The 21525-nt window shown below is 46.4% G+C and overlaps 1 protein-coding gene across 6 annotated transcripts in view; it reads right to left on the bottom strand.

The window, feature by feature from the left end:
• The window catches only part of RALGPS1 (Ral GEF with PH domain and SH3 binding motif 1), a 252288-nt gene that overhangs the window by 210956 nt on the left and 19807 nt on the right, over nucleotides 1–21525 (bottom strand). For 4 of the 6 annotated variants that reach the window (XM_008698750.2, XM_008698752.2, XM_040631910.1 and 1 more), the window contains exons 1-3: nucleotides 18161–18442; nucleotides 14912–15019; nucleotides 6265–6315 (exon numbers count right to left, since the gene is read on the bottom strand). In XM_008698750.2, coding sequence (XP_008696972.1) covers nucleotides 6265–6315; nucleotides 14912–15019; nucleotides 18161–18217 — 216 coding nt within the window. In that variant the 5' untranslated portion in view covers nucleotides 18218–18442. Of the gene's footprint in view, nucleotides 1–6127; nucleotides 6129–6264; nucleotides 6316–14911; nucleotides 15020–18160; nucleotides 18443–21525 lie in introns of those variants that run through there. The other 2 variants (XM_040631912.1, XM_040631909.1) reach the window with 2 other exon arrangements.

Genomic DNA, 21525 nt, shown 5'->3' with positions numbered 1-21525 from the left:
AGTCCAGCTGGTTCTGTCTCTGGCAGCGAGAATGAACTTCCTAAAATACAGTCTGTCCATGTTATTCCCTTTTTGAAATCCCTCAGTGGATCCCCCAGTCCAACAACGTGGAGCTCTGCCTCCTGCCGGTCCCTACCACCCACTCTCTTTGACATCTCTGCCAAAATCTCCCCCAAATACTTCCTGTTTACTGTATGTTCACATAGCTGTTCCTCCCTCTCGCTGGATTGTGCCCCCTCCCACTGTGTCCCCTTCATCTCTGTCTCTCCAGCACATAGCCCAGCAGACTGATGAATGAACGACTGAGTGAGCAAGTGCAGGTCAGTCACTACTGGGGACTCTGGCAGTGGGGATGGCAGCACAAACTAGGGAAAACACAGGCACACAGAGAAGCTTTCCGTCTCACTGAACTTGGTACCATTAAGACTCGTTTCCTTCATGCTCAGACCCACTAGATGTCCATCCACGTGCCTCTGTGACCCTGCACGCCCCCAGCTGCCAGTGGGCAAAAGAATGACACACGGACTTGTGGTAAGCCCCTGCTATGCCGACATGCTTGGCAATGGGGCCCTCGAGGAGCAGAGAACCGAGAGAGCAGCAGGCTCGCTTTTCTCCTCCCCAGCCACCCGGCACCAAAAGTAATGTTGAATCTCGCTAAATGTATTATCTGCCTTTTCAATGAGTTTTTCACTCTGCCTGAAATGCCCTTCCTAACTCCCATCCCCTTCCCCAAACCACCCATAAAATGCAATCCCTTTCAGCCTGCCAGCGTGCCAACTCGTGCCAAGGCAGAGCGACTCCCCCAGCAATGTCCGCAGGGTCCTGGGGCACCACGGTGTGAGTCTGCATCCAGACCTCAGCTTCACGAAGGCCATCCAGGGGACCAGGATGTGAACTCAGACCTCAAGGACTCCAGGAAGAACGCTCTTACCCACTCCGCTAGTGAAAGCGCTGCCTCCTTGGGGCCAGCGGCTCCCCCACAGGCACTGCTGAATGTTCTGCTGAGCACAACCTCACGTCCGTAAAGCACACAGCCTGTTCAAACTGTGTACCACTGAGAGCAAACGGCCAAAGCCATCGGGGACAGACAGCCTGCAGGCACTATACTAAGTTTTTACACACCCACTGTAAGGTTAAAACTGTGATTTCCCCCATTTTACACAAGAAAACAGAAGCACAAAGAGAATGAGTAACTTGTCCAAAGTCTGAGCTCCTCAGGGTGAGGCCGGGACTCAACCCCGGCTTTGTCAGAGTCCCTGCTCTTGAGCACCGTGTGGGTGAGTGGACCCAGTGGCCCAGTGTGGACAGAGCCCAGGCCTGAGGAATGCACAGACCACATTCATTTTCAGCACCTTCTAAGAACAGTAGATTCCCCCCCTGACGCTGCTCCCCGTTGACATGGAAACCAATGACAAAACCAGTTCTGAGAGTTCCACTGGCCTCTGAGAAACTGCTGGGCCTTCAATTCCATGGGCTGGGAGGTTGGGCATAATGATGGAGTTGGGCATAATGACAGATGTGGGAGGGAATACTGGTGGGGACAAAATGCCACCGCACAAATGTACCACACAAGGCTGCCGCCACCAGGACCGCTCAAAAAGACCTCCTTCACCCTAAGCCCTGGCAGCCAGGAATCTACCACAGTGGTGATGGGTTCTGGGCCACAGTGTAGAAGTTAAACCCAGCTGTGAGCCATTATGCTGCAAAGTTATATCTGTATTAACTCACCAATGTTTGATAAAATTGGTCACTTGTGAGAGTCACCGGGGAACAGGGCAGTTGTGGTTCTTTATTTGCTAACTTCCATTTTCCTTATTCTCTGCCAATCCTTAACTCACCGTCTGCCAAGCTTCCTCTAAGCCCTGGGACGATGCTCTTGCGGTCTCCCTTGCAGAAACAAGCAGAAGCCACAGTTCTACCCTCAGTTATCAACAGCATTTGGAAATTTGAATCTTCAAAGGCTGAGCTCACCAGGCAAAACCCTTGTTTTGGGGGAAGCGGTTCCACCACAAAACAGGCACCCTGGTAATAATGTTCCCTTAACTGGTACACCCCCCACCCTCGGCAAAGGGCCTAAACACAGCCAGATAACATTCCGCTCCCGCGCTTCTCCCATTCATTCCTTCTCCCCTCATTCAACAAATATTGAGTACCCACTGTGCTCCAGGCACTGGGGTTCAACAGGGTCTCTCAGGAGGCGGACTCCAGAACCGAGTGAGCATAACCCTCCTCTTCTGCCCTGGTGCTTCCAAGAGCCTTCTGGGGAAGTCAAGAAGGGGGGCCACAGGGGTGTGGAAGTGGCACGAGGGAGGGAAGACGAGAAGAAAAGGTACTAAAGACAGACACTGCAAAGAAATGTTAAACTGTAATCCATAGTCTACTGGTTAATTTAATACCGATATTATTATTTTTAAACTTGTGTGTGTGTGTGTGTGTGTATACATATATATGCTGACATAATACAAAAATGTAATTATTGAGTGTTGTTAGAAACCAAAACTGTCCGTGTAAAAGAAATCATATGAAAATCAAGGGAATTAAGTTCACAACACTGTAATGCCAGATTTGCGTTGGAAAGATCAACATTTATCAGTCACGTGTCAACAAGATAATGTGATGTAACAAGCAACCCTCAAACCCCAGCGGCTTACAACAGCAGTATTCACTTCACACTCAGGGGTCAGCAGAACAGCTGCAGTTCCGCCAATCTCCACCGGCTCACTGGGCGGGGCCAGGTTAGGCTAGAATCAGGCTCTGGGTTCAGTTCAGGTCATCTATGACATCCTCATTTGGGGATTCAGGCTAAACAAGCAAGAGCTACCCATATATCATGAAGGGTGGAAGTTCCACGGGGGCTGGTCATGCCTCTCACTCACCACGTGCATGCTGTCACTTATGCCCAAGGCACAGGGCCAAGTCCAAAGTCAGCAGGATGAGAAACAGACACCACCCACAGGGAAGTCATGACAAGGATGAGGAGGGAAGGAAGAATGTGGAGAAAGAATACCACCTACCCTAATTACGAACTCATGACTTCCTTTTATTTATTTTTTATTATTATTATTTTTTTTTAGAGAAAGAGCACAAGCAGGCAGGGCCAGAGGGAGAGGGAGAGAATCCCAAGCAGGCTCCACACTCAGCACACAGCCTGACACGGGGCTCAATCCATGACCCCAAGATCATGACCCGAGCAGAAACCAAGAGTCAGACACTCAACCAACTGAGCCACCCAGGCGCCCCATGACTTTTCCTTTGAAAAAGTATTTCTTTACCCTGTCCACCAAAAGGGCCTAAAAGCAACTGCAACCTCTTCTCATGAGTATCCTTTCACCCAGATTGTGGTTTCTGAACATTCATCTCCAGTAAAAGAAACCAGCACCCCGAAGGCACACCCCATTCCAGGTCTTCAGCAGGAATTGTACAACAGAACACTGATATAGCTCGCTGTGCCAAAGAGCAAGGAAGCCATCCAAACCAAGGGGTGGTGTTAAAAGGGTACAGGCGGTAACACGAAAGGGCTCCCACTGGTTAAAGACAGGACAATTTACGTATCAAAAAAAACAGTGACTACAGCTCACTGAAACAGACTCCCAGTCCCTCTCTAACCCTCTGGGATCACCATCTCCAAGGACGGAGCCCAGGCGTCTGTCTATATGCCTTTACAGAGCTCCCCAGCTGATTCGGACGCACAGGCAGCACTGAAAGCAATGGTCCGCAGGCTTCCTGATCTGCGTGCACGTCACTCACAGCGTCCATCCTGCTCTCAGATGCTGGCCTCTGCTTCCCGGGAAGGCTCATCAAACTCGTAACTGTCCTTTACGCATGTCCCTCCAGCTCTGGGGTGGTCCAGCCACAATGTGGCAGGCCTCATCAAGAAGAAAAACTCCGGTTTTCAGTCTGCTAACAACAATAACAGCAAAAAAGCTGGGGCAGCTCCCAGGAACCTCCTTTTAACCACAGTTTTGACAACGACAATGAATTGGAGCAAACTTTTCCATTTTTAGCTAACATAGATCCAAGACATCCACGTTTGGGGTTTCTCCAGATACCTCAAAGGAGTTAGTTTTTAATCCTCACTCTGTATCAGAATCACCTGGAAACCATCTACAAGATGGGGTTGACTGGGCTCCAGGCCCTGACCCAGAGATCCAGATTCAATGGTCAAGGGTGGAGTCTGGCACCCCATGTTTCAGAGGCTGCCAGGCAATTCTGAGGTGCAGCCACATTTGACACCCACAGCTCCAAGCGAAAATCTTGAAAGCAAAACATCTCCACCTTAATGTCTTATCACAATCGGAAACAAGATGTGTCTTGGATGAGGCACCTTCCGAACCTCAGTGCCCTGGGGAGAAGCCCTGGTCTGCCCCTAGCTGTGCCTCTGAAGAACTCCCCACCACCGTCCCTCCTACAATCAGCCTGAGCAGCCAGCTTCCCTGGGCACATGCAGGTTCAGGATTCAGGGCTCACGGCGAGCTGGGCTACTCTCCCAGACGCTCAGGACAGAGAATAAAGATCCAAATGTCTAAACAGCTCCAGATCAAAGCTAAGCAGAGAACGTGATCACAAATAGCTTTGAGCTGAGAACGAAGGCAGCCATCACGAAAATACTCCCCTGAAAGTCTCCAAGAGGGACAGTTGTTCTATTTTTTTTTAATTAGAAAGAATGGATAATTTCATGTTAGAAGATAACAGTAAAAGACTGGAAGTCAGCCAGTTCAAAAAAGCAAACATAGCTCTGCTCCCCAAACCTGATGAACACAGCATGCGTGCACGCGCGCACACACACACACACACACACACACACAGAGCACTACAAATCACTGCCACGTCTTCACATAAACGCTGAGCACAGCTAGAAGTACTAGTTTCCTCCTAATTTGCACTAGGTTAGATGCCAGCTCTCAGAAGGCCTGGATCCTTTGTCTGGCTTTGTATTAAAATATGCTGCTTTTCTCAAAGCCTTAACAGCTACCATACTATAAGAGGAAGGGCTGCATGTCAAGAGAGTTCTGGAATTCACACCATGGTTGCAGCAGACACTTTCTGACATATCTCCCCATGTGCACCCCTCTTCTCTAAAATGTGTACCCCATTCACCAGACTGGGTCCCCTCAGCTGTGCTTGCTCACCTTGGCCGCACAGTCCTGGCCTAGGTCATGAACCAGCACCAGTCACGTGGCTCAGCAGGGCTGGACTGAGAGCTACTGGTCTCAGTCTGGAAGGTGGACTAAAGAAGGACCATGTAAATGCAAGCCCTTCGGGGAGGCCAGGTTGGATCACGTGAACAGATAGGAAAGAAGGCAGGAGAGCGGGGGCGCCTGGGTGGCACAGCGGTTAAGCGTCTGCCTCTGGCTCAGGGCGTGATCCCGGCGTTATGGGATCGGGTCCCACATCAGGCTCCTCCGCTAGGAGCCTGCTTCTTCCTCTCCCACTCCCCCTGCTTGTGTTCCCTGTCTCGCTGGCTGTCTCTATCTCTGTCAAATAAATAAATAAAATCTTTAACAAAAAAAAAAAGAAGGCAGGAGAGCGAAAGAGAGGAAAAAGCAAAGCCAAGAGGAAGAGACAGCCTGAGTCTCAGTTGGCTCTCCAGCCACCGGAACTCCACGCTCACGGATTCCATAAAGTGCCCCTTTATCCCCATAATAAACTCCTCTTCTGCCTATTCAGCTACTTTGAAATGGATTCCTATTACTTGCCAACAAAAAAAGAACCCCGACTAAAACAACTCGAAAGCCTTGTTATCAACTACTAAACACTTCCAGGATATTTTTAAAGACCCAAAGCAACTTTTTTCTCTCTATTGAATATGCTATTTCTAAAAATGTACATATGCTCTTAATGTAAGTATGTATATGTTTTGTTGTGGCAACTGGTTTCGAAATCAGAAACAAGGCAACCACCAGAATTTGGGATCAACAAAAAGAAAGCTCTCCAGAAAAATGTTCCCTCACATCCCGTTCTTAGCATTCTCAACAGCAGGAGCCTGGGAAAAGGGATCAGTGTGGGAAGGCCTGGCTCAGACCCCAGCCCGGCCAGGGTGGACCAGACACGGTGATATTCTCTGCAGAACCCAAACACCTGGTTCAAAGAATGAGCACCACCAAGAATGAGAAGCTCTTGGGTGCACTCTTTAACAGGGACTTCAGCCAACAATGTGTTTATAGAGACTTCAAGACAGAAATTAAGAGTCGCTCAAACATGGCTGACTAAATCATCTCTTCCCAGCCACAGTGTTTACAACAATTTAAAGGACAAAGTACAGACCTCCGGCTGGATGGCTTTAAACACAGGTATGTCCATTAACGTGATCTGGCTCTGCAACAAAAGAGAATCAGCGTTAGAATATACTGGAAATCAAAGGTACCTTTGAATCTACACAGAGTAACAACACATTCTCCCTTGAAATAAAAATCAAGAAAGAATAGAAAAAAAAATTTTCTAAAACGCCTCTCCCATCCCTTCCCCCTTCATAAATCTTGACCCCACACCCTACTTTCTTTAATGTGAGACAAACTCTCAATTTAAGAATTGATGATAGTCATTTAGGGGGTGGGACTGAGATTAAGGGGAACATTTTTAGTTTGGATATTTTTGTACTATTTGAGTTTTTGTTTTAAGCATGAACTACTTTTGTAATTTAAAAAAGTTGCAGACACAATATTAAAAATCAGAATGGTAAACAGAGACACTATCTATTACTCTAAATTTAAATTTAAAAAAAATTGTAGCTTATAGAAATCGTACATTTCTTCTGAAGTCTAAGCCTTCTCTAAATTATACGGTAGAGTGCTGCTCGAGATGCAGCCGTGGACCAGCGCCGGACCACAAACTATTTATTCCACCAGCCCACAATGAGATAACTACAGAACTTGAGAGCAAGCATTTGGGAACTTTTATAACAAATTGCCACAACGTTTGCATTGTATTTTTTTTTTTTTAAGTATCAGTCCTCAACAGATGGGAAATGAAAAAAACTGGCCCTTTACCACAGCTAGCTTGCGAAGCACTAATGTTGTAAATACAGAAAACACACATCTAGTTAAAGGCTGTCCCCATGGTTAGCTGTTCATCGGGTGACAGTAAGAGAAAGCACCATTGCTGACAATCTTTGCAGGCCAAGGCATCCACTGAGGTGACTTCACATGGTCTGCCCGTCTCCATACGTCACCCGGGATGCCAGGTGTCAGTTAAGAGACACCTCTGTGACAGGCCAGGGAAAGGAGAGCCAAGGGTGTTTGGATGCCTCCTAACTTGAGAAGACACCCTGCCTGTGGCACATAGGTCAAAGGGGAGGATGTGATGCAGTGGAACGAACAGGGGGTCTGGAATCAGCAGGGCTTGGGTGTGTGTCTGGATACCACTGCTAATATGCTCTTTGACACATGGTTTAACCTCTCCCAGCCTCAGGTGCCATATCTAGGAAATGGTGACAATAATCCCCATCTTACAGGATCTTTGGGAAAATTCAAGAGAGGAAGTGCAGAATGCCTGGCATCTGACAGGTGCTCTCTCTAGATATGCGTATGTGTGTATACATACATATAGACATGCATATAGAGAGAGCGCATCTATGCATGTGCATAGAGAGAGACAGAGACAGAGACAGACAGACAGAGAGCATCTGTCAGGTGCCAAGCATTCCACACCTCCTATCTTGAATTTTCACAAAGATTATATATATACCGTGGATCCTTGAACAACATGGGGGTTAGGGATGCCAACACTCCATGGCCTAAAATCTGCATATCAGGGTGCCTGAGTGGCTCAGTCAGTTAAGCGTCCAACTCTTGACTTTGGCTCAGGTTATGATCTCAGGGTTGTGAGGTCGAGTCCCACATCAGGCTCCATGCTCAGCAGGAAGTCTGCTTCTCTCTCTACCTCTCTCTCCCTCTGCCCCTCCCCTCACTTCTGCACTCTTGCTCTAATATAAATAAATCTTTAAAAAAATAAAATAAAATGTGAATATAACTTTTGACTCCCCAAAAACTTTGCTAACAGCCTACTGTTGACCAGAAGCCTTACTGATAGCATCAACAGTTGATTAACACATTTTGTATGTTAGATAAATTATAAACTGTACTTTTACAAAGAGGTAAGCTAGAGAAAAGCAAATGTTATTAAAAAAATCATAAGGAAGGGAAAATGCATTTACAGTACTGTATTTATAAAAAAAAAATCTGAATATAAGTGGGCCTGCACAGTTCAAACCTGTGTGCTCAAGGGTCAACTATGTGTACATGTGTGTTTACATATTTACACTTACATGTCATACATATGTGAAGTCACATGGATGGGCTCGTACTGGCATGTGAACTTATGGTTCCTGACCAATACATGAGCTAAGAAATAAGGGAACCGTTAATTTGTTTGAATATTCAAGCATCAAAGTTGCTCTTAAAGGAGGTTGTTACTTGAGTCAACAAATAGTCATGAAAAAGCCTCATGTCAAGAATACATTGGAAAAATGGCAACACACACAGTATGTCAAGTGTAACCACAATCCAGGGCTAAGGTATAGAATTGTGGTTGCCTCTTGGCATAATTTAAAGGTGGTCCAAGACCACTGGATTCCTGAGAAGCACAGGATGCAGGCCAAAGCGTACCATCCTCAGGGCTGAGCGGGAAAGGGAAATAAGCAGGTGGCTTCTGTGGAGAGCCTCTCTGTCCCCTCCAACGGGCCAGTGCTGGCACTAACGGAAGCTCAGCAGAGAGATAGCAAAGGCACCAGGCATAAAGAAGCACTTGGCAACCGAGCCCGTCCACCTCTGGGTCTACCCACCCAAGGGGGCACTAGACGTCAGCACAAGGTGGATCTGGTCCTCGTAATCTGGCGTCGAGGGACAACTAAGGCCCAGGAGGCCTGCAGGTCTGTGTGTCTGGCCCAGAGCTATATGCCAGGCGGTACAAACACACTGGCATTTCTCCTGCCAGAACCATGGAGAGTGCTAGCCAAGTCCCCTCACATTTGGATTAATTCTGCCATCCCGGGGAACAGAAAGGCCTTGTGAAAACAGGAGATTCACGCTGAAAGCTCAGAGGGCCTTGGAAATCTCTCCCACGGCTCAAGTTAACTCCCTACCCGGGAGAACTAGCAGGATGTTTACAATGTCATTTAGGACGAGAACCAAAAGTCTGCTAATGTGAAAATGAGAAAACTTCCTCTCCATCCTGCCATCACTTCTAGGGTTTGCTACTGAATTTCCAAATGATTTATTGAAATAGTGGCTTTACATTTCACATTTTTTTGGATGGTCCAAGTTTTGAGTATCCTAATCCCTGCTCAGCCCCTAAGTCAGAAAACGTATTCAGGTGTTTTATTCAAAATAAACAACAGAAGTCACCAAACTTAAAATAGATTGGCTGGTCGCAAACACACAATCTGAGGGTTTTCAGAAGACTCTCTCCCATTTCTAGCCCCTCAATTCTGACCAAAAACGATGCAGAGTCCAGAACAAGAATATGTCACTACATAGGTAAAATCATCAGATTATAAATTTCATGCCGTCTTACCACAAAGCCAAACACACGTGTAAAAGCGCTGATGCGCAGTCCTTCCCAGGAAGCGTGGCCACTCCAAAGCCAGCAGGTCTACCAGAAAGGGAGGGTATGGGCGGGGGGGCTCGAGGGAAGTCAGGTCCTGTCCCCCCTCACAGCAGCTCTCAGCCTCAGGAGACCTGCCTGCAGGGGAGAGGCCCCGGCTTCCTGGAGAGAAGGGGCATTTCCTAGAGGTGTGGTGCGGCCTCCACAGAAGTGGGCCCATCTGGTCGACAAGCAGCACTGGTCACGATGAGTACCGCGCACTGTATGGAAGTGTTAAATCTCTACATTGTGCACCTGAAACTAACATTACACTGTGTGGTAACTAAGTAAAAACAATGAACGAACAAACGCCCGAATGAATGAACGAACGAAATCAGCAAGCCTGCCACGGTGAGGCACACATGCCTGGACTGAGGAGCACACTCATCATCAAGTCTCTCAATGGCTTCTCCTTATTTTGGGACATAAAGCATCATACAGGATGCCCAATGAAACTAGTGGCCCTGGCGATGCCTTCCTTAATCCTAACTTCTCCTCCCATCTCCTCCTTCCTCCTAGTCCAGGGCCTGCTAAAAATCCAGGCTTTTTAGGGAAATGGCTCAACTCCACATATTACAAAACGTTTCTGCTGAGGTGAATTCTTCAGAACGGAGAGACCTATTGAAGCACCTCACAATGTGGCCCTAAAGAAAGCGATGGCTCTATGTGGATCAATGAAAGCTACTTAGCCAAAAAGGAAACAAAAAATGTTTTCTGCATATGTTGAAAGTAGTGTTTCTCTAACACTGGTGACTAAATCCCATCTTCCCAGCCACAACCTTATATCAAGGCTCTCAGCCCCCAAACAAAGAAACAAAAGCAGCTGTTGGCAAATCAGTGGCATATTTTATAACAGAAGATATCTTCACATTTGCGTTTAGATCACCCCACCAACTCACGGCCAGGAGGGCTCACGGAACAAAAGGCAATCAGCTCCAAAGATACATTCCTACTTCTACTCCCAGAGCCACAGGAAGCACGTGTCTGGCAAATTTAGAATCACAGTCAAGGAAATGCAAATTAAACAGGAAGATGCCACTTGTCGTCTGTCAGTCAGTGCCATCAGGAGCGACAGGACTAGAAACTGCTCTGTTCTTTTCGGAAACCAATCTGGCAGTAACCCATTAAAAAAGCTCTTTAACTTTGGATTTTTTTAAAAAGCCAAACCTATAAAAAGTTGCAAGAACAGTATAATGAATTCTATAACCTTTCACCTAGCTTCACTAATTAACATCTTGCCTCATCTGCTTTATCTCTATGTATATAATTATACATACACACTTTTTTCGGAACCACGCAGAAATAAAACGTAGGTATCATGACTCTTCACCCCTAAATCCGTCAGCATGTTATTTGCCAAGAACAAGATCATGCTCTTATATAACGATAAAATTATTACATTTAGGAAATTTATCATTGCTACAATAGCATCATCTAATATTATAGTCCACATTCAAAATTTGCTAAATATTCCAATATTGTTTTTTATAGCAATTTTCCTTGATCCAAGATCAGGCACTGCACTTCATATTATCTTCTAAGAAGTGAAATGAGCATACTGTTGACACAACAATCCCTACACCTACACAATGAAGACCACTGGTACATAAGAAGACTTTATATAGAGATCTACATTCAGATACAGATAGAAAAATAGATGTTTACTACACCATTATTTGCAAAAGCAAAAATCTGGATACAACATAGGACACCATGAAAAGGGAGCTGTTGAAAAAAAAATTATGGTATATCCAGACTCTGGAATATTATGCAGCTATTAAAAATTAGAATTAAAGGGGCTCCTGAGTGGCTCAGTCAGTTGAGCATCTGACTCTTGATTTCAGCTCAGGTCAAGATCTCAGGGTCATGAGATCAAGCCCTGAGTTGGGCTCCATGCTCAGCGGGGACTTTGCTTGGAATTTTCTCTCCCCCTCCCTCTGCCCCTCCCTTGCTTGTGCATGCATACACTTGCTCGCTCGCTCTCTCGCTCGCTCTCTCAAATAAATAAGTCTTTAAAAACAGAGAATTACATCTATACATATTGACCTAGAAAGATGTCTATGATCTATTGATGATAAAGTTCCAGCACTGCTTTTTACTTTGCTTTCGGCCTACTGGGGAGTAGAAGAATGGAGATCTAGCTGTAGATGTCTGACATCAGCCATGGCAACATTTTTCTAGATATGTCTTGTGAGGCAAAGGAAGCAAAAGCAAAAATAAACTACTGGGACGACAACAAAATAAAAAACTTCTGCAGAGCAAAAAATAAGCCAATCGACAAAACTAAAAGACAACCTACTGAATAGGAGAAGATATTTGCAAATGACATATCCAATAAAGGGTTCATATCCAAGATATATAAAGAACTGATATAACTCAACACCAAAAAACCAAACAATCCAATTTAAAAATGAGCAGAAGACATTAGCAGACATTCCTCCAAAGAAGACATCCAGATGGTCAACAGACAGACACACGAAAAGATGTTCAACATCACTCATCATCAGGGAAATGCAAATCAAAACCACAATGAGATAGTACCTCACACCTGTCAGAATAGCTAAAATCAAAAACACAAGAAATGACAAGCGTTGGCAAGGACATGGAGTAAAAGGAACCCTCTGCACTGTTGGTGGGAATGCAAGCTCATGCAGCCACTGTGGAAGACAATGGAGGTTCCTCAAAAAATTAAAAATAGAACTACCCTACGATCTGGTAATCACACCACTGGGTATTTACCCAAAGAATACAAAAATACTAATTGGGAAGGATATGTGCACCCCTGTGTTTATAGCAGCATTATTTACAATAGCCAAATTAAAGAAACAGCCCACGTGTTCATCAACAGATGAATGGATAAAGAACATGTGGTATAAATATACAAGGAATACTATTCAGCCATAAAAAAAAAAATCTTGCCATTTGCAACAACATGGATGGATCTAGAGGGTATAATGCTAAGCAAAATAAGTCAGAGAAAGACAAATACCATACGATTTCATTCATATGTGGAATTTAAGAAACAAAACAAATGAGCAAAGGGAAAAAAGAGACAAAGCAAAAAACAGACTCTTAACTATAGAGAACAATCTGATGGATATCAGAGGAGAGGTGGGGGGATGGGAGGAACAGGCGAAGGGGATTAAAGAGTACACTTATCATGATGACCTCACTAAGTAATACACGGAACTACTGAATCACTATATCATACACTTGAAACTAATATAACACCTATATGTTGACCATACTGGAATTTAAAAATTTTAATAATAAATTAATTAAACAAAATTGCACATGTGATTCAGATTATATTCCTGTTGGATAGTATTGGTCTAGAATGCCAGCCCTGGTTTTCAATCCCAGATAGTGCCACTTACTCTCTGTGTGAAGAAATGATTTTCCTCTTTAAGCACTGACTTGCTCATCAGTATACTGGGAATAATAAATATACCTAATGTACCAGGCTGATGTGAGAAGAAAATTAGATAATGCATGTAAAGCACTTAGCGTAAGACCTAGACATGGGAGACGCCTGGGTGGCTAAGTCAACTAAGCGTCTGCCTTCCGCTCAGGTCATGATCCCAGGGTCCTGGTATTGAGTCCCACGTTGGGCTCCTTGCTTCTCCCTCTGCCTGCCGCTCCCCCTGCTTGTAAGTGCAGTCACTTGCTCTCTCTCTGTGACAAAGTCTTAAAAGAAAAAAAAAAAAGACAACTCTCTTAAAAAAAAAAATTAAAAAAAAGACAAAAAAACCCTAGACATGGCAGGTGTTCAAAATGGGAGCTGCCCTTAATTTTACATCCAGCATTAGGTGAGTAATCAGGAGATGAAGGTTGTAGACCTGGCTCGGCCCATACCTGGCTATATGATCGAGGCAAAAAAAATTAATCTCTTAGATTCTTCACTTCTTTATTAGAAAATCAGGAGCTAACAATCTGCTTCATTGGGTTATTCTGAAGGCTGAATTCTTTCAGTCTACATGTATTCACTGAGTACCTACTATGAGCTAGGCACCATTCTGGGCACTGCAGAAAAAAGCAATGAACAAGTCAGATAAAGCTCCTGTCCTTGAAGAGTTTCTGTTCCAGAGGAGATACATCACAAAAAAATATTATTATACAATGTAATGCTGGGAAGTAATAAGAAATATGAAGAAACTGGCGCAGGGTAGGGAAAAAGAGAGTGATGGAGAGATGCCACTTTAGCCCAGGGACAGAGATATATGGAGAAGAGCCAGTAGGAGTGAAGGAAGAGAAGGACAGGGCCCTGTGGCAGGGGGACTCTGGGTGAATCTGGATTAAAAGAAGGAGCCAAGGTATAGCTGGGGAGCACAGAGATGGGAGCAGGAGAGGAGACTCGGCCAGACCACAGGGGGCCCTGGAGGCCTTGGGAGGAATGCAGATTCTCATTCTCATACGAGGCAGCTACTAGAGAGCTTTACACAGGTTTTTAAATGATCCTTTGGCTACACTGAAGGAGGTGATGCCAGGCTCAGCATGGCACAAAATAAATGTGGGGGCCGGCAACGGCAAAAGGCTGAGATGCGGCCCAGTCAGCTCCCCCAGCACCCTGGAGGGCGTGAAACCTGTTATAGCAAAGGGGACAGGGCGGAAGTGGGCGTGGCAGGAATTAGGTCAGTGGTGCTGCAGAGAATGACAGCCCTGCAACAGTGCTTGCAGTCAGGCTCCAGGTCACCCCAGAGGCAATATACTCCTCCTCCACCCTCAAAGCGCAAAAGGAAGAAACTAAGTCATGGCAAACGAGAAGCCAACTCTGCACCTGCGCCACAAGGACAGCCCTCAGTCAGACGAGCAGAAACACACTGGCTGGAGAAAAAACAATTTTTAAAACATTTATTATTACAAAATACTATCTTCTTCCATAGAAAAGTCATTGTAAAAATGTAGAAAGGAAACAAAAAGAACCAGAAAGAAGAAAAATTAAATTCCAATTAACTAGAATCCTACAACCAGAAGTTAGAGTAAATAATGTTGGCTATTTATAATCAAATATAATGAATACATAACCTACAAATCTAGACCTCTTCCTCGGCAAATAGAAATATGCGTGCATTGCACGTGCTTTTTAAAATGACACTGTCCTCTATTAATGGTGCTGGAACTTGCTCCTTTCACTTACTATTTGTATAGACTGTGCATGACTTCCAAGGTGGTTAATTCTAGATTGATGGCAGTCTTTTTAATGCGGCTTAGTATTTCACAAAGAATATTAAATCTCACAGTCCCTACTACTGGGTATATGGGTTGTTTTTGCCATCCCCCCCATCGCACCCCGTTTTGGTGCCCAGACACTCACATCAGTTCCATTACTTACAGCAAACTCCTCGGGACTCACTTTCAAGACATCGAAGACGACGGCATCGTAGCTCTTGCTGGCATAGTCGCAGCTCTGGCCCTCCAGAGAGTCTGAGCTGCTGCTGCCCTGCGGAGACAGGCAGAGAGGGGCCGCCTGAGCTGTCGGGCTGACTCCCACACCCAGATCGATGATGCAAGAGTGACAGCAGCATACAGTGAGAAAAGGTCCTACTGCCCGCTGCTTCGCCCCATTCCAAGCCCCGTGTTAGGTACTTCATACGCACGCTCTTGTTTAATTCTCGTAAGAACTGAGTACACACTATTTTTATTCCCACTTTACAGATAAGGAAGCAGAGGCAATGCCACCTCCCCCGAGGTATCAGAGCCAGGAAACTGGAGAGCCAGGAGGTGAACCTAGTTTCGCGTCTACCTGACACCAGACGCCTACCCTCGATCACTGCCCCCAACTGCTTCCAGCCTGTGGTGTAGCTGGTGGGTTAAAAAGATATAGCCCACTCTTCCTTCGAAAGAACAGGACTTCACAACCTAGGAGGCCTGAGGCAATCGTCTGTCTTGTTCTGTCTCTCAAACATTACCTGGTTTCACCTTTGTTTTTTGGTTTTGTTCTGTTTTTTTCTTGAAGTCATTGAAGGAAATTCTTACACAAAATGTTAAACTGACTCTCAAGGCTTATTTCATGTATGGGCCATTTGGAATTCAAAGCCAGTTTGCTGATGAGGTGAGAGGTAACCAACAGGCTTTGGAGACGGGCGTGAAAGTTATATTTAGTAGAACCCCTTATTACGGAGAACGCCATGAGCCCTGCATGTACAGAAGGGGTCTCCCATAAAAGAGCAAGTTAAAACTCCCCAAATGTGGCCAGTTTTATGAAACCCAACACCGTGGGGACCCCAGAATGTTGAACATACCTTCTCTTCGACTTTATTTAATTTCATCAAATTCTACTTTGGGGAACCAATCAAGCTTACCACCCAAAACTTGTGCCCTGTTCATAAATGGTTTTATTCGTCTCGACCCATGAAGAGGGATTTTGTGGTTTCCATTAACCTCAGTATCTTGGACCGGGATTTAGAGAACATGCTTTTATTAATTCTTCTTTATTTCACTCTTTCCAAAATGGCTATATCTGGAAAAACTTCGCAATCTTACTGGAAACTAGAGTGTTTTTAGGCCAGTGAGGGAAACCAACAGTCAACAACTGAGAATGTGAGGTTAAAAGGAGGAGTGGAAACTCAAACCTGTAGATTTCAGGAGGCCTGTGTCATTGAAAGGTTTTACGAATGAGGCTGCTATACCCAAAACTCTAAGACGATCTGAAGCAGCAGCACATCATGGTGGTTAAGAGCTCTGAAGTCATGCCTGGTGGAAGTGCCAACTCCACACCAGCTGCTGCCTGACCTCACACAGGCTACTTCACCTGACCGGCTCAGCTCTCTGGAAAACGGTAACAGTGACACCTCCTCCCCTGGGCTGTGGTACAGGTTATAGACAACGGGGCTAACAAAGCGGCGGGCAGAACTCCCCGCACCCCCACCCCCACCCCCGCCAGGAGACACTGACTCAAGGGGCCTGGGCGGGCTCAGCCATGGCTATTTTAGAAGTTCCCTGAACGATGGGACATTCTCCCCTGAGGAGAATCTGAGCTAAACTTTTGAGATGTAGCTAAGACGAATGCCTCTGAAATTGGCAGTCTGTCGTGCCCCTCAGTCTTATGCACAGACTCCAAGCAGGCAAATACCTAGAAGTCACTCTGCACTTCCACACCCGCCTTCCAGAAAGTGACCACGTCAGGTGACAGGGTGGTTTTCCTCAGCGTAGTGTCATCAGGGTTAAGAGCACTGGCTTGAGCGTCACAGGGGCCTGGCTGTGAATCCCCACCCACGGCCAGCTGTGTGACTTAAGCCAGTTTATTCACCTCTTCCTGCCTTAGTTTCCCCATCTATAAACTGGGGGTGAAGCAATAGTACATACCTGATCGGGCTACTGTGAGGATTAGTGGGATGGCACCCATGGAACATGCAAGACAAGGGCCCGGCCGACAGGACGCGCTGAATTATGGGGGTGGGTGTGTGTGTGGTGTTATTCAACCACCAGAATTTACTGAGTACTGCAATTACACATGTGTTCTTTCCTTCAACAACTATGTGAGTATTACCATGCTCCAGATACACATATGCATGAACACACAGAGAACATATGTACAGTATATGTGTACATGTGCATACACACACACACACAGATCAGAAAAGAAAGAAGCTTTACTCTAAATGGAGAGTAAATGGTAAATGAAAATAGAAGTCTCATTCCTCCAGTTACCGAAGAGTCCATCCTGGGATTTCAGGTTTCATAACTTTCCCGTAACACCCCATCGCATCTGCCCCAGACACACGCGCTCATACAAGAGGCCTTACTTAATCCAGTGTTGCCCCAAATACATTAGTGGTGGTGGTGACGATGAGGCAGTGACTTCATTTAAACCTATACTGGCACCACTGAGGAATTTTAAAAGGTACTCACAAGTCTGTTTTCAGAAGCAGAGATCAAAATAAGGAATTTTTTAAAGGTTTATAAGACATGAATAAGTTCCTGTGAATTTCTAGCCAATCACACAGGATCATTTCAAAAGCCCGGCTCAACTGTGAGGGATTGAGCGTTCCCTCGCCAGTCTGTCACGGGACCAGGCACTACACATTCGGCAAGGTGGCATCCCTGGGCCTGAGGACACCCACGCCTCTTGCATGCCTCTGTTCCATCACTGCACTTGGAAAACAAACCCCCACAACCCCAAACCCTGGGGCAGGGGCCCTAGCCCAGGCCACTCTCAGACCACCAGTCCTTACAGCCATGTCCTACTGAGCAAGGTAAACAAGAACACAGGGCCAGTTGGAATCACTTCTGTCTGACTTCATTCTGGAATGTGGGACTTATTTATAATCAGCAGCAGCTTTTCTTGGGAAAGGTCTGATCCCATCTTGCCACCAAAATGGAATGTGGCACTTGCTACAACTGGACTGGGCAGGTGTTTGTTTTCCTTTGAAGAGAACGGCTGCAGAAAATGTACTGATCCTCAGGGCTGACTGCCTCCCAAATCTCACGCCGGGTGTGGCCAAAGGCCTCAGGCACGCTAACAATGGCCTTATTCATGGAGCCTTGCTGCCTTGCTGTCCACAACTCAGCTGGGGCCTGGGTCCGCTGAAAGGACCTCCCCTACCCCCACCCACTGTCCCAATTCTCACAGCCCCTGTACCTGTGGAGTGGCGGAGGTGACCAACACGCTAGCCATCAGACCATTCCTCTTGTACATAGTCTCCGGGCCGCAGGGAGCTTCAGGGCAGCCTCCGTGGGTGACATAACCTGTCTGGAGAAGTCCTGCAAGGCAAGGGGGCTCATGAAAACCAGCTTCAAATGCAACTTAATCCCACCCGGGGGCGGGGGCTGGAATGCTGTGCTAGACTAGAGCAGAAGACCCCAGAGAAGAACTTTACTTTTTTTTTTTTTTAAAGATTTTATTTATTTATGTGACAGAGAGACAGCCAGCTAGAGAGGGAACACAGCAGGGGAGTGGGAGAGGAAGAAGCAGGCTCCCAGCGGAGGAGCCCGATGTGGGACTCGATCCCATAACGCCGGGATCACGCCCTGAGCCGAAGGCAGACGCTTAATGACTGAGCCACCCAGGCGCCCCCTACTTTTTTTTTTTAAAGATTTTAGTTATTTATTTATTTGACAAACGGAGGGAGAGAGAACGCACATGAGCAGGGGGAGGGGCAGAGGGAGAAGCAGACTCGCTGTGGAGCAGGGAGCCCAACACGGGGCTCAATCCCAGGACCCTGGGATCATGACCCGATCTGGAGGCAGACGCTTAACCAAATGAGCCACCCAGGCGCCCCGTGACCTTTGTTTTAAATGAAAGCAGGTAAAGAAGACAAACGAATTCACCGTGTCTCCCCGTGCACTCAACCGCTTCATCAGTAACAAGGTGGTAACAGCTAATACTTGCACAGTGCTCAGCGTGTGCCGTGTACTTGACAAACAGTAACTCAACGGACCCTCACAACAGCCTTGGGCAGGTCCTCTGACACCCATATACATGTGAGCAATCTGAGGCACGGGGAGGGTAAGTAACTCATGCTTTGGTGCCTTCACTCGCACCGTCCCCTGAGCCCATCATCATTCACGGCCCTGCTCAAATGTCATTTCTTCTGAGTATCGCTCCCGGACCACTCGAACCAGAACCAGACGCTCTCCTGCCAAGATGTACATACCTCTAGCAGAGCGTTTATCACGTCACTGAACATCATGGAACTGTAGCTGCCCCCTACTTTTCAGCAGGAAAGTGACCGGGAGAGTAGGGAGGATGTAACAGGTAAGAAAAGAAGGTAGAGGACCCGGCTGGAAGCCAACTGCAACGACGCAGGCCAGAGCTGAAGGTCTTCTGCGCTAAGTAAGGTTGTCACAGTGAAGTCAGAGAGAAGGAGACGGAATGGGAAACAGCAGGGGCAGAAACTGATGGGGAAGGGGGACGGCAAGAACGAGCTGAGGGTGAATGGTGTCTGGCCTGAGTGCCAGAAGGATGGTGCGTCCCTCCTCAAGGGAAGGAACAGAGGTGGTACAGCAGATTTGTGGAAGATGACGATGAACTTAATCTGGGATATACGCCGAATCCGCGGTGCCAGAAAGAAAATCCACCCTGAGGACAAGATCTCACCCAAAGCCCACTGGGGAAAACAGTCTGGAGGGAGACGGAGAAGATCTCCGCCCTGCCTGTGATCTTGCTGGAGCCTCAGTCACAGGGCCCACGGTGGAGCAGCGTGCCAGACAGGACAGAGTCAAACACCCGAGAAGTAACATCAGAGCGCCACAGGCTCCGGCCACGCACGGCTCCAAAGCCACGATGGCTGTTCCCTCACAGCCGCTCCAAAGGCTTCCGTGAGCCGTGTCCTCCTCAGCGACAGCCTGTGAGCCATCCACCTTCCCTCCTTTCTTCCCCCAGACACTGAGAAGAAACAGTCTGAGCTCTAAGTGACATTTGGGGGCCAACTGGGGACAGATGGATATGGACATTTAGATGATATCGAATTACCATTCATTTTCTGGGGTGTGACAGCAACAGTAGGAGGTTAAATAGGAGAAAGTCTACCTGGGTGACGCACAGAACAGAATTCAGAACTAAAGTTAGCTTATGACTTAGTTTCAAATCAATCCGCAAAATACACTGAGGTCGAGTTGAAGCAACCACGTCACAATGCTAACAACTGACATCCACCGACTGGAGTTCACTGCACTAGTCTCTCAACTCTTCTGAATGCTCAATCATTTTCATACTGAAAAAGAAAGAAAGGGGGGGAAAAAGCACAGGTCCGCTAAGTTTTTCCTCAGAGGCCAAACTCCTCTTTCACAAGCAGGGAAAGGGGACGGGTTGGAAACACTCATACGTCAATCATTTCTGTCCTTGGAGAAGCCATGTCCACGGTTACCCAGGACCCGGAGCCTGTGGCTGGGGCAGGTTGGGAAGGCAGCTGCACAAAAGATAGGAAGAGGCCTTCAGTGAAAGAAGGCCTAGGAATGGGGAAGGGAAATGCCCCAGGGAAAGGCAAAGCAAAACCACAGTGAGCTACCACCTCACACCCGCTAGGACGGCTATAATGAAAAAGACAACACCAAGTGTTGGCAAGGATGTGGAGAAACAGAGCCCTCATACATTGCTGGTAGGGAGGCGAAAGGTACAGCTCCTTTGGAAAATAGTTTGGTAGTTTCTTCAAAAGTTAAACATACACTTACCAAATGACCAGCAATTCTGCTCCTAGTAGCCACCTTAAAATAAGTGACTTAAAATAAATGAAAGCATATTTCCGCACAAAGACACAGACGTGAATTATTCATCAGAGCCAAAAGTTGGAAACAATCTAAACGCTCCTCAACTGCTGAATGGATCAACAATGTTATATGTCCATACGGGATCAACAATGTTACGTGTCCATACGGGATCAACAATGTTACGTGTCCATACGGGATCAACAATGTTGTGTGTCCATACGGGATCAACAATGTTGCGTGTCCATACGGGATCAACAATGTTACGTGTCCATACGGGATCAACAATGTTACGTGTCCATACGGCGGAATATTACTCAGCAGCAAGAAAATGAAATACTGATAAAAACTATAACATGAATAAACCTCGAAAACATTACACTAAGTGAAAGAGGTCAGGCCCCAAAGACCGTACTGTAGGGTGCCATTTTTATGAAATGTCCAAAAAAGGCAAATTCACAGGGACAGGAGCACATCAGTGGTCGGCTGGGGTGGAGGCAGGACGGTCTGCAAATGGGCACAAGGGATTTTTCTGAGGTGACGGAAACGTTCTAAAACTGGATCACTGTGACAGTCCCACAGCTCCGTAAATTCGCCAGAAGTCACAGAAGCGTACACTTTGAATGGGTGAATTTTACAGTATGTAAATTACACTACAGTGAAAGCAGCAGCCACCACCTCGGTTTCATGGTGGCGACCTGAACTCCCATGTTTAACTGTCCCCTTCCACATCTAAGAAATATTTTAAATATTAAAATAATCCAAGAAATATTAAAATAGCAGAAACAAACTACATTAGCA

The sequence above is a fragment of the Ursus maritimus genome, unplaced genomic scaffold, assembly GCF_017311325.1.
Source record: "Ursus maritimus isolate PB19 unplaced genomic scaffold, ASM1731132v1 scaffold_17, whole genome shotgun sequence".
Lineage (NCBI taxonomy): Eukaryota > Metazoa > Chordata > Mammalia > Carnivora > Ursidae > Ursus > Ursus maritimus.
Note: the sequence above shows the minus strand (reverse complement) of the source record. Positions and strands in the feature narration are given on the sequence as shown.